Source organism: Anser cygnoides, chromosome 1 (assembly GCF_040182565.1).
Source record: "Anser cygnoides isolate HZ-2024a breed goose chromosome 1, Taihu_goose_T2T_genome, whole genome shotgun sequence".
Lineage (NCBI taxonomy): Eukaryota > Metazoa > Chordata > Aves > Anseriformes > Anatidae > Anser > Anser cygnoides.
The window spans coordinates 167,842,047-167,854,059 of record NC_089873.1 but is presented as its reverse complement, the minus strand read 5'-3'; the positions used below and the strand labels follow the sequence as shown (position 1 = coordinate 167,854,059).

At 40.3% G+C, this 12,013-nt stretch overlaps 1 protein-coding gene across 19 annotated transcripts in view; it reads left to right on the top strand.

The window, feature by feature from the left end:
• LMO7 (LIM domain 7) overlaps positions 1–12,013 on the top strand; it is a 129,457-nt gene that overhangs the window by 77,117 nt on the left and 40,327 nt on the right. For 11 of the 19 annotated variants that reach the window (XM_066987507.1, XM_066987564.1, XM_066987557.1 and 8 more), the window contains exons 5-10: positions 7,835–7,865; positions 8,273–8,386; positions 8,857–9,055; positions 10,207–10,459; positions 10,922–11,221; positions 11,556–11,846. In XM_066987507.1, the coding sequence (XP_066843608.1) occupies positions 7,835–7,865; positions 8,273–8,386; positions 8,857–9,055; positions 10,207–10,459; positions 10,922–11,221; positions 11,556–11,846 (1,188 nt within the window). Of the gene's footprint in view, positions 1–1,943; positions 2,050–7,834; positions 7,866–8,272; positions 8,387–8,856; positions 9,056–10,206; positions 10,460–10,921; positions 11,222–11,555; positions 11,847–12,013 lie in introns of those variants that run through there. The other 8 variants (XM_048079037.2, XM_066987569.1, XM_048079040.2 and 5 more) reach the window with 3 other exon arrangements.

The window sequence follows — 12,013 nt, the reverse complement described above, 5'->3', positions numbered from 1 at the left end:
CAATTGTATTAATCCTGGGTGTTGAGGGCAAAAGAGTGCACACAGGCAGTTGCTAGGGAATGGTTGGTACATGGAAAATTTTTACCCTAGCTTACCTTGCAGTAAGTTGTTTATCTATACCCTGAGTTGGTGCAGAGGTGTCTGAGCAATACTCATAGGGAATAAATGAGTCAGTATAGAGGGCTATTCTACAAAATTACCTCTAGTATCTGTCTGTGGGAAGAGGGGATATTGAAATGCTGTCATTAGATGGAGGAGTGGGAGTGAAAAGGACAACAGTATTGGAAATATTTAATTTAATAATGGCAAAGAGGCATCAGGCAATAGAGGAAAGTGAGTATTGGTATTGCCTTGAAAAAATGCTAACTGTGAGTTGCCATGGTTGCTGCAATTCGGTTAAAGCAAATAATATACTTTATACAGAATACCTTTTTTTTGTGACTTGCTGTTGAACTATTTCTGGGCTAGTTAACAGTTGTACCTTCATGTATTCTTGTATGCATTCCTAAAATCATACAGGACTGCACCGAATTGCCTATTTTGATACTTACTATTCAGACCGACCCCACAGATATACCAGCTAGTCCTTTTGGAAAGAAAGCTAACATGCTGTGTATGTTCCACGTATGGACTTCTATTCAGATTAATCTACAAAATTTACACAAGTTGGTGTAGTTTGGTAGGGGTGACTGAATGTAGGGAAAGGTTCTTCAAAACTGAATGCAATAGAAGCTAATGTAGATGAACCATACAGAAAAGGAGCAGTCAACAAAGCCATGCTAGTGATATTAAAGAACACTGAAGTATTTCTCATACATTAAAATTTGAGCAGAAGGATGCAGGTACCTCTCAGTCCCCTCTTTCTCTGCCAGCTGTTACTGCAGTGATGATCCCTCCCTCTCCCTCTGCCAAGTCCTGACCCATGCATGAGGGGCACTCGGGTTATCAGCCAGGCTCCTCTGCACAGCCTTGTTCTTCTGGCACTGTATTTTGTGGATTTGGTGTGGGGTGTGGCTCTTTATTTTTCTTTAATTTATTTGACAGGTATGTTGTCTGCCCTGCAACATCCTGAATGTTAGTTTCCTCTTGGGGGGAGCCCATGGCTTATGCTGAGATATGAGGAAGCTGGCAGAAATGGGCCACCCAGGGAGGGGCTGGAAAAGAGCGTGAGGAAATGGATGATATGAGTGTCCTGTAATTCGCCAGGGTTGATGCGCGTTTCTAGAAGTGCCTGTTTTTGTTTTGATAAGATTTAAGAATAGCATGGGAGCATAATGGGTGAGATCAGCAAGGAAGCACCGTGCTGGAGAGGCAGTATGAAGGGACGGGCTCTGAGGCGATGGACAGGGCTGTGTTCCCACGGAGGGTGTTGGCCGGCTGAATTCCCTCACTGCCTTTCCCCTCTTGGGCATCCTTCTCTTCCCCACCCCTTGGCCCCTTCATTAGCAGGGCAGGGTGTGGGGTGGGGACAGGCTGCTTGGCCACCGGGGCTCACGGAGCTCCTTGCTACGTGCCGGTGGTTTTGTAGGGGCATGGAGAAACGCTTTCTGCTGTCATTTTACACCTGACACTGTATACGGTTACAATGTAAGTGGCACGGGGGTGCGGTGGATACGTTGCTATGGAAAATACATGTGCTTTTTGTATTTATAGAGCAGTGGAGTAGGAAGGTGCGTTCTCAAAAGCTGTTCTCAAACGCTTCTGCAATAACCAGACCATTCTGTTTCCAGCAATCTCAGCGGCGAGCTGTGGCTCTCAGGGCTGAGTATCAGTTCGCTAAGAATCCAAGTGCTGGCTGGAGGAATGTCCTCATGTTTCCGTACCCATGCCGCAGTCCTGTCGTCCATTGAAGCCTTTCTATTCTGAGCAGCATGCGGGAATTCAGTGAAATCCGATAACGGCAATATTAATAGCAGTTGAGTAGGTGTCCAAAGAGGTTAAAAACTTAGCACGAGTCTGCTGCAAGTTGGACAGACAGCGTTTGTCTCCTGTGTGGCTTACCTCGGCGGGGGCGGAGAACCCTTCGAACCCTCTGTCTTCCTCAGACACGTAAGTGAAGGTGGTTGTTGTCGGGCTGGAATGCCTGGAGCTCAGCAAGGAGGCTTGTTCTGCCCCTGGGTCAGGACAAGGCTTTCCCAAGCCCTTCAGAGGGCATCTGGGTGGTGGAACCGCTGCCTGGGTGGGTAGAAAGTGAGAAGGAGAGCACCGATACTTCTGTTGAAACTGAAGTCTCTTTTCTGTTTAAGTCCTGTGTTAGTAAGAAATGTAGCATGGAGGAAGGGATGGGAAACAGATAGCTTTGGCAGCTGTCGGGTTGTTTGGGGTACTCGTCACCAAGGGAAGGGTTTGGCACTGGGCACGGTGCATTTGTCACTGGCACATTCCTTTCTGTCAGTGGGAGTGTCTCCGTCCCTTCTTCCTCTCTGTAAATGGAACCAGAGTTATCTTATCTCTCATGACCACATCATTACTACTCAGCAGATAGCTCATTTAGGGGAAGAGGATTCTCTGATATAGCTAGATTTTGTTAATTCTGCATCAATATCTGCATTTCATGTGCATTTCTACACTAGAAACAGACCTTCAGAAAGCCACGTTTTCTGAAAGGGGTGCTGGAAAATCATCTTCCAAGATTTTGCTCTGACATCTTGTAACTTGGTTTTGGTCTTAAGCTCCATGTTGATTTTCTCCTTGGAAAGCAACAAAGTCAAGTGTCAAAGTAGAGCTGTTGCCATGAATTGATGGCTTCTGGAATTTAATATATATTAGGATATCAGGGAAGCAAACCAAATAATGTGTTAGGAAAACAAAATCCAAACCACTGGGTATATTCAATAAAAGGTTTTAAATCAGTCAACCTAAACATAGCTACTTATAATACACTGCTCTATTGTACAGAGGCACAGAAGATAGATGTATGCAAGTGTTAGCATTTCCAGTGGATATGTTTTATGATTTGTTAAAGTCGAGTTGATTTTTTCTCCAACTACTACAATCTGCTTGCCACTGTAAGTTGTATGACTGTCCTGTACAATTTTTTTTGAAATACCTCAAAGTACATCAAAATAACAGTAAGCTTTCCTTGCGCCTCAAAACCAAGCACCTCTCCGCTGTTTTGTGGCCATGTGCTGTCTCCGCTGTCATGCTGAGGCAGTATGAGGCTGTACGAGTGTGGCGTAAAAGAGATAAGTGAGCTAACTGGGGCATTAAAAAATGTATACTAGAGAAACCCAAACAGAGAAACTGGCTCAGACCTGTGGTCCTGATTCAGAGTGTGATTCAGAGCTGTGTTGGCATAACCACAGGGCAGCAAACAGAGGCAGCTGGAAGGGGAAGGGAGACCAGGAAATCCTGAAGGTAGAGCTGCTGCCAAAGCCTTTGTATTGTCAGGCAAGGGCCTTAGTGACTAATTTTGCTATTTAACCTTGAGCAAACAGTGGAGCTGAGAATAAATTCCTTGAGCTGCAGTTCAGTCTGCTGATCTACCATGTCCCTTTTATTCTCCTAGAGTGGTCCTCATTAGAGAAACATTCCTCCCTTAGTGGTGACTGGGTGTGAGCGATGTGTGTGAATGTGCATTTTGTTCAAATGTGACTAAGGTATTTGGTCTCTAAGTATCTCATCTACTAACAAGTGAAAGCTATTTTTGTCCCATTTGTCTTTTTTTTCTGTTTGCTAAATGATTGACGTAGATCAGATGACTTACACAGAAGGTATTACTTCTTCATGGGTTGTTATTTCACATCTTTTGTAGCAGTGTTCAGCCTGGAATTGTGCAGTTCTTCATAATTATTATTATATCTCACACATTATGTCATGGCCTTTAGACTTCCATGCTGCATCTGATATATATTTTCCAGGATAGCTAACCTTGAAGTTGTACAGAACTATCGGCAGTGGTTTCGATAAAAGTTTAAGGTTCATCCTTACGTGAATTAGAAGCTGCAGTTTTTGAATTTGAGACCTCAGTGTTAGTTGGGGTTTGACATTGAGATTAGATTAGGCAACACAGAGGATCAGAATTGTGTTTCTTTAAATTTCAGAGTAAACACTAAAAACATTGTGACTGTGGCAGGAGCAGACAAAGCGTACATACGCAATAAGATTATTTCTGTAAAATCTCAGCTGCACTCTTTAGCAGATTCCATTGCTTAGTTCAGACATCTTTAGTGAAGTTGCATTGTTAGTGAAATGAGAAATAAAAACCTTTGGGAAAATGAGGATACTGTTTGAAGTGACATGAAATGATTTAGTAAGCGGTGTGAAATTGTCATTTGGACAGGATCACGCTTCTTTCAGCAGATTGTTTTTTAAGATGCAGCTTTGGCTGTACCCTCCTGAGTAAAGCAGCAGCCTGCTTATAAGTTTCAGCACAATGGCATTCATTTATTCAAGGCAGAAATTAGGTTACACAGAATAACATTTTCATAAAGGCTATAGTTTGCACCAGATAGGCACTATCATCATTTTGAATAAAAACATAAAAAAGCAACTTTCTTTCAGAATTGTTCGATGTAGGATTGATGCTTGTTTGCATTGCTGAAAATACTTCAGCAAGTTGGTTACCTCTACCTGGTGCAAGACCAGCTTTCACGCAACAAATGTCTGTATAACCAGCGCTGTGTGTGCACTTGGACTTATGTTCAAAAGTAGGTTATAATTGTCCTGGTGTGTTTAAAAAGATTAAAAGCTGCATTGCTGAAGTTCTTGCATTCCATCTTCTAACCTATTTAGTCAAATAGAGTGTGAGAATGTGAGGGTTTTGGCCACATATTTTTAGAGCTAGATAGCCATGTGTGAGAAGAGAGGAGAGGTGAGAGCAGCAGCTCGCTTCTGGATTGTCAGAGAAGGTAGGTTCCTGCCTCCTCACACAGCAGCAAAGAATTTTCTATACTTCAGAGAAGGCTGTTGCCAGTTATGACTTCTAGCTTTGTGTTGCTGCTATGATCCATAGTTTTTCAGACCTACCCGTTAGACCATTCTTTGCATAGAATCATAGAACCATAGAACAATTTGGGTTGGAAGGGACCTTAAATTATCTATTTCCAGCCCCCCTGCCATGGGGACAATGCAGGGTCACCTTCCACTAGACCAGGTTGCTCAAAGACCCAGCCAACCTGCATAGTACTGCATAGTATTTATGTTTTGGTGATAGTTTGGTGATGTTTTGGAGAAGCAGTTGTGAAGTCTGTAAGTGACAACTGATTTTTATGACATTCCAATAAGATGACAGCATTGGCTTTTTATTTTTTTGGCAAAAAAAAATCTTAAATTTACACAGATTCTCAGACAATACATTAATCACCCAGAGTCCCCTTTTTTCCTTATGTAAGGGCTGTCGAAGAATTAATATATACCTATATAAATGAGGAACTGATTGCTCTAGATTAGCAGGGGTTTTCTTGTTTTGTTTGTTCTTATGCTTGGCTACATCTATTGTGACAAGTTGCTTAAAAGGTTCAGAAGCTAACGGGCATAGTTCAAAGAGAGCAGTAACATAAGTAAAGTCACAAATCTGGAAAAGCTGTACTGAGTAAACAACTTGACAGTTTGTTTCCGTTGTTAGCCTAGCAAACGTGTGAATAGAGCATTGTCTCCCATTTGTGTGTGTGTGAAATAGTTCTCTGCCTGCATTTCGGGCAAACCATGCTCACTAGTTTATGTGAACACTTTTAAGTTTTGCAGTATTTATAGCCCAGGTACATAGGCATCATTATGCACATGATTATTCAAATTTAGGCAATATATAAAAAAATAAAAGCAGTGGAGTGTTCCTCCTGTTGCAAATGACTGACCTAAATGATCCCAGAGAACTCATAAAGAGCAGAAGTGGACACCATGTTCAATCATGGAGCTTCCTTCTGAAAGCTGGTGTGACCAGCAACCTCTTAGATATGGGCCACAGCTGACTAAAGGCAGAATTTTCCACTGCTTACTAGACTGCTAAAGTGTGGAAGCAAGCTTTAAGGCATCCTTAGCAAGGGCATACACAGCCTCTGCTTTTACAATTGCAAATAATGAAGGAAATTCTGCCCTAATGAAAGGCTCTTAGACCTTGAAGATAAAGAGACCTTTAAAACATTCTCCTTCAGGTGTGGAAAAAGTTATGCTGATACACTGCATCACAAGAACAATTTTCCTTTTTCTGCTTGGTAACCAACCTGCCTCTAGTCAGTTCATTAGGTAACAGCCATAGCATGTACAGTACTATCTACATCTGCAAAGAGATCCATGTACTGATGAAAAGGAAGAAAAATTTCTCCAATTTCATGCCCTTTTAAAAAACCAAAACCAAACGGCAGTGTGTTTCAGAAGGGGTTTTAAAACACATTTGCAAATATTTGACATTAGAAGAGATGCATTTCTCCTTTCTATGAGCAATATGTTGCTTGCTACAAAACCGGTGTCACCCTCACAATGCGATGTTGAGGAAGTCTCAGGCAGGCTTTGTGCAGGTTGGGTGCACGATGACCTCGTGCTTTTGGCCATGTGATTTCTTCATGGTGTAGTGGATGGGCATGGCAATCCCAGCTGGCCTGAGTGGGAACAAACTCCTCAAGATAGGAGGAAAGAGAGGGAGGGAAATCTGCATGCGGGCTGGTTGTCATATTGCACTGAGTATCATGTTTCCCTAATGAGTGCTGTCTATGCTGACTAGGCCCAGTCATTTTGCTACCTTGTTAACTACTGCACAGTTTTTGACATTTTCCTTGCACCCTTTGACTAACTTGTTCCTAGGCAGCCAGCCAGAAATGGGCTATGTGACCTGATGCATCATGGGTCTGAACTGGGACTCTACGTAGGACTTTCTGCCACAATATAATGATTCCTCACCTGTTTTTTTTTTTTGTTGGAATCTCCCCCCTCTGCCACGTGTTGCTTTGCTGCTGAGCCAGCCCAAAACCAAAATCATCTTGGGCACATATGTTATTTAGATGGGTGAGAAGCGGTTTTCCCCTCCTTACACGCTCGCACTGAGGATGGGAGTGTGGCTCAGCTGCTCTCTGCAGTCCAACTGTGGATATTTACACCTGAGGACTGTGAACCTATGGTACCTCTTGTCTGGGAGGCTCCCATCAGAGAAGTTTCTTTATGTCCTTAAAAGGAGCAGCAGGAGAACAGGATCACTATGGGTGTGCATTGGTATGCTTGCAAAATGTGCCACAAATTGGTCACTTAAAAAACAAAGCAAAACACTAACGTTAGTGCTTGTATCGGTTTTTTTATTATTTGGAGAGAGATGTCTCATATGAAAGCAAACCAAAACCCTCCTTCCAACCCTGCAGCAGCTCTCTCCAGATGTCCCAGTTTCAGAAGTTCACTTATATTTTTTTTGTCTGAAAAATTCTTTTTAGATTGAAGTGTCCTACGCAACTATGAGGCAAATATTTTGGAAAATATAATACTACTTCACCACCCTCCCACCACCCCCTAGTTGTAACAATTGAATTTGCTTTCATATGGAACCAAAGCTCTTCCTGGATAATCGAAACTATATTGCCCAAAGTTATTAGCTTGCTTTCCACTTTTTTGTAGTTGTTGGTAACTAAAAACCTTGGCTAATTAAAAAAGCCTAGAGCCTTTCTGAACTCCTCTCAAATCAGAAACTAAAATGTTTTCTTGCTTTATATGTAATGATTGAAATAGTATGGAGTTATGCCTGAGAATTCAAAGCACATTGCTTTTTATTTCTTCTGGAAGAGTCATAGTTCATATTTTATACTAGTTTCTAATTGGACTTCAAACCATTTAAATGTTGAATAATAAAGTTTAAGTAAGTGACTTTAAAACTTTGTTTTGTTTTGTTTCTTTCTCATTCCCTGTCCTGCTTCAGACCAGAGGAGACCAACAGAAGAGTGAAAAATGTAAGATACTTCCTTCAATGCTATCTGAAATAATTTTACACTAATTTCGGTTAAATGTCTTTTAAAAACATTTCTGTTTATGGCACTATCATGCTTACCTTATTCTTCTGCTGTTCTTCCATCTGATGCAAATTAGTGTCATGTTATGGTGATCTCTGTGCAGCTAACCTCCTTTCCAAATAAATGCAATAATTAGAAACAACAGTTATATCTGATTACTTGAGTTATATTATGTGCATCGTAACAGTCTTTGGTTTTAATGGAGATTCTGGCTTATACTGTAGACAAGACTTTAATAACTTCATTTTGGAAAACATCTCGTAACAGCTTAGTTAGATGCTTTTATACTGGTGTATGGTTTGAGAGGCAAGTAGTGAACTTTGAGTTTGTTTGTTTTATACCCCTAGGTTTTGATTACATTATACTGGCTTGGGAGAAAAGCACAAAGTAACCCTCATTATAATGGTCCATACCTCAATCTTAAAGCATTTGAGAAGTTATTAGGGCAAGCATTGACCAAGGTAAGAAATCCACAAGGAGTAGTAAATAAATAGCCTAAATTTTATACTTTTCTGTATGTTATAGCGTCAACACTAAAGAATCTGTTGGGGGGGGGTTAATTTTATTTTTAATTTGGGGAACACAGTCATGTGGATTTTTTGTTTGTTTTGCTTGCTATCAAAGGCTGTGTGAAAGGGAATGAGTTTAACTTACACTGGTTCTTCTGCTAACAATATAATCAAGAAATTCAGAGGTCATCTGCTGTGATCGACTTAAAACAGGGCTCTTCACAATCTATTGATTCTGTTAGGCTGAAGTGAGGGAAATTTAAGACCTTGTGTTGTACAGGTCTCTTTCAGAGATATTGCAATAGTCTTTGTTAAAGTTTGTTTTGCAGGCACAAGGCATTTTAAAATTTTTTAGTGAAAAATCATTAGCAGCATTCTGCCTTAAACTATTACAAAACATCTTTCAAAACTTACTCCCATAGGCACTTGAAGAGTCTAGCCAGCTGAACAGAAGTGGCAGGGATAGTGGGTACGGTGATATATGGTACGTGGACCGGGGAGAGCCCTTTCCACCTTCAGCTAGCCATAAAAGAGACGATTCCTTTGATAGCTTGGACTCTCTTGGCTCAAGATCCTCCACAAGCTTTTCATCAGACATAACCTTGAAAGGTGGCAGTGAAGGTATGTTTTCCTCTTTTAAATTTTCTGTTAGCATGTGTCTCATGAATGTGAGTGAAGACAATGTATGGGCCTGGTCCCTACTGGGTGCCCAGTACTTGGCTTGAAGGGTAATCTAGCTTTGTAACTGCCACAGTTGTGTTTTGCTTAAGTAAATATTGACCTTGAACAGTTGGTAGAAACAAAGCAATGCTTGCAGGAATTTCCCTAGGAAGAGCTGTTGGGACTCTTCCTTTTGCTGTTGTTTTAGGATGCATGTCCATGGGGGATATTTTTCTATAGTTCAGGGAGGGTGAATGCAAGAATTCGGATCCTGATGGGATCACCTAAAACTGCGGCAGTTGCATAAGTTTCTTGCCTAGTTCCTACCTAGTTCCTAGTATGGATATATCAAACCTCTGTTTTCATTCTATTTATGAATATTCAATGTAAGTAGGGTTTTTTCCCACCTACATTGAAATCAGAATGGTAGTTATTTTCGATATTTTAGTTTGTCATGGGAAGAAAGGTAACAAGAAAAAAGTCTGACATTAGATCCTGACATCTGTAATCTGTATTTTTCTCCCAGTTGTAAAATGCAATATGAACTTGTAGTTTAAAGAAGTTATATTAAAAAAAAAAAAGAGCTTTTGTATTTTGTACCATGTGGGTAACATAAAACCAATGGGCCAAAGCCACATGGAGCATATCTGTTCTGAGCAAAGCAAAGTCTAGTCATGCTACCTATGCAACATACCCAGGGCTTCTAATGGCTGTTAATCTGCTGAGATGAGCATATTTTATACTATTTGCTAATAACTTGGCTTTCTTAGTAAATCTGAGTGGCAAATATGTTTTTAGTTAAAAAAAAACTTCTCTGATGTTTTTACTTCATCAATGTAGAGGTTAGCACTGTGTCCTGCAGGCAACAGTGATAGTGAAAGAGTGGAATGAATGTAGCATGAGCATACAAACCAAATTCAGCTTAATGGACCTTATCACAGCTTCACAACAAACTTCTAAAAATATATCTTCTACTGCCCCATCAGTAGCTCAGCAAGTTTGCAGCAGAAACATACCAAACTTGGAGTTAAACTGATTTTAGGATATTTCAGTGTAACTTGTAGCTGGAAACTTGTATCTAGAAAATAATGTTTTCTCCCCTTTCTTCCAAGGTTGTGATAGTGACACAGACTCAGAATTGCCTTTCAAAATGCGTGACTCCCATAAAGATGACAGGTCTTACCGAAGGATTTCTGTGATTGAACCAAAACCTACTGCTGACTTCAATCGCTTCTTACCCAACAAAAACAAGCAGCCAACGTATATACCAGCACCCTTAAGGAAGAAAAGGACAGAGAAGAATGAAGACAATAGGAGGAGCTGGGCAAGTCCTGTCTACACAGAGTCAGATGGAACATTTTCAAGGTACTGGTGTGTGAAGTCTTAGTAAAGCAGACTTTGATTTATCATTTTAACAAATGTTTTCTTCACTAACTTAAGAAAAGCTGCTGTTGCTGTAATTGAAAGTAAAGTATTCAATGTTTTAAGGGGAGGGTGGTTGATGGTCAGGTCTTTAATTTTTATTTTTTCCCTATTGTTCTTTAAGTTGTTTGGCTTTGTTCCACATAACTAGTTTTCTGGTTTTTGAGTAATGTGTTGAGGCCTGTCAAACTTCACACAGGGGATTTAAGTGATCTTAAGTGAAGTCTTCAGTGAGTTAGACATACAGCTTTAGTTTCTTGTTAAAGCTTTCTAAAATATGGTGATGAATTTCTGTTGTCCAACTTCTTAGTTTACACACTTGAGAATAGTGGGCAGTTCTTGTGTTTCGTCATAATCTTCGTGACTTCACTGTCTTCATTCTGTTCCTGTTTTGGTCAACCTCAGTGGACATGAAAGGAATCCTGTAGCTTCCTGCCAAAATAGCAGAGCAGAGTGTGGGCTCACAAATCCAGCTTCCCTCCAGATGATCTATGAGTATGACAGTGGCTCTGATTCAGAAGATGAAAGAAGGCTGCCCGACGTGGTTATGGATGACTTAGCAAAACGTAGATTTCTAGTCAAAAAGAGTCCTGTAAGCTCTGCTGCACCTGGACATCATTTCATATTGCGCAATGACTCTTCTAAATCTTGCTCACAAGAAAATGATCCAGCTGGTCCACTAGCTACAATGCTTGAACCACTGAGGTTAGAGATACTAATCCAAGATCGAGTAACTATTGTATTACCTAAATTGCAGTCCATAAATAACTCCATAAAGTTAGCATTCTAATCAGCATTTTAACACAGATGATAAATTACTATGCCTTTTCTGTCAAATCTTGTATTTTTTGTCAGAGGCAATAGGATGTTGATATAACAATTTAACTTTTTTGTTATTATTTCTGGTGCTGCAGTGGTGGAATTGAGAACTAATTTGCTTCATTCACGAGGTTGAACTCCTGAGCCAAAAAGCATGTATTTTTGCATTCTTTGTCAAGTTGCTCCTAAAATATCTTAACTGATTGGGTATTTTGAACAGTAACCAGAGGAGGCAGAGGCAGTTGGATACTAAAGTGGAAAACAAACCAAGAGTTAACATTTCTTCAGAATTATCTGGGTATTTTGATGAGGACGAGGAAGAAGAAATAGGCATCCCAAACATTGAAAAAGATGATCTCTATTTTCGCAAGCTAAATTCTTCAGCATCAAATACAGTGGTTGCTTTTGACAAATTTCTTCCTAAGTTTTGGACTCCAGAAGAAGAATTGCTATGGAAAAAAATCAGGAAATCCTCTTTCAAACCCTGGTATAAAGAGATTCAAGGGTTCAGGTGCGTTTTTATGCATGCCCCTGTTTCTCTCATGTATGCAAAACCTTAAAGTTGTTGTTTTGTGACTTTTAAAAATTATTATTTTTAATTTTTGCCTGTGTAGCAGCAGGATATATGTTTTTTAAGAAAAAAATTTGAAGTACTCTTTTTCATTAGTTGTTCCACTC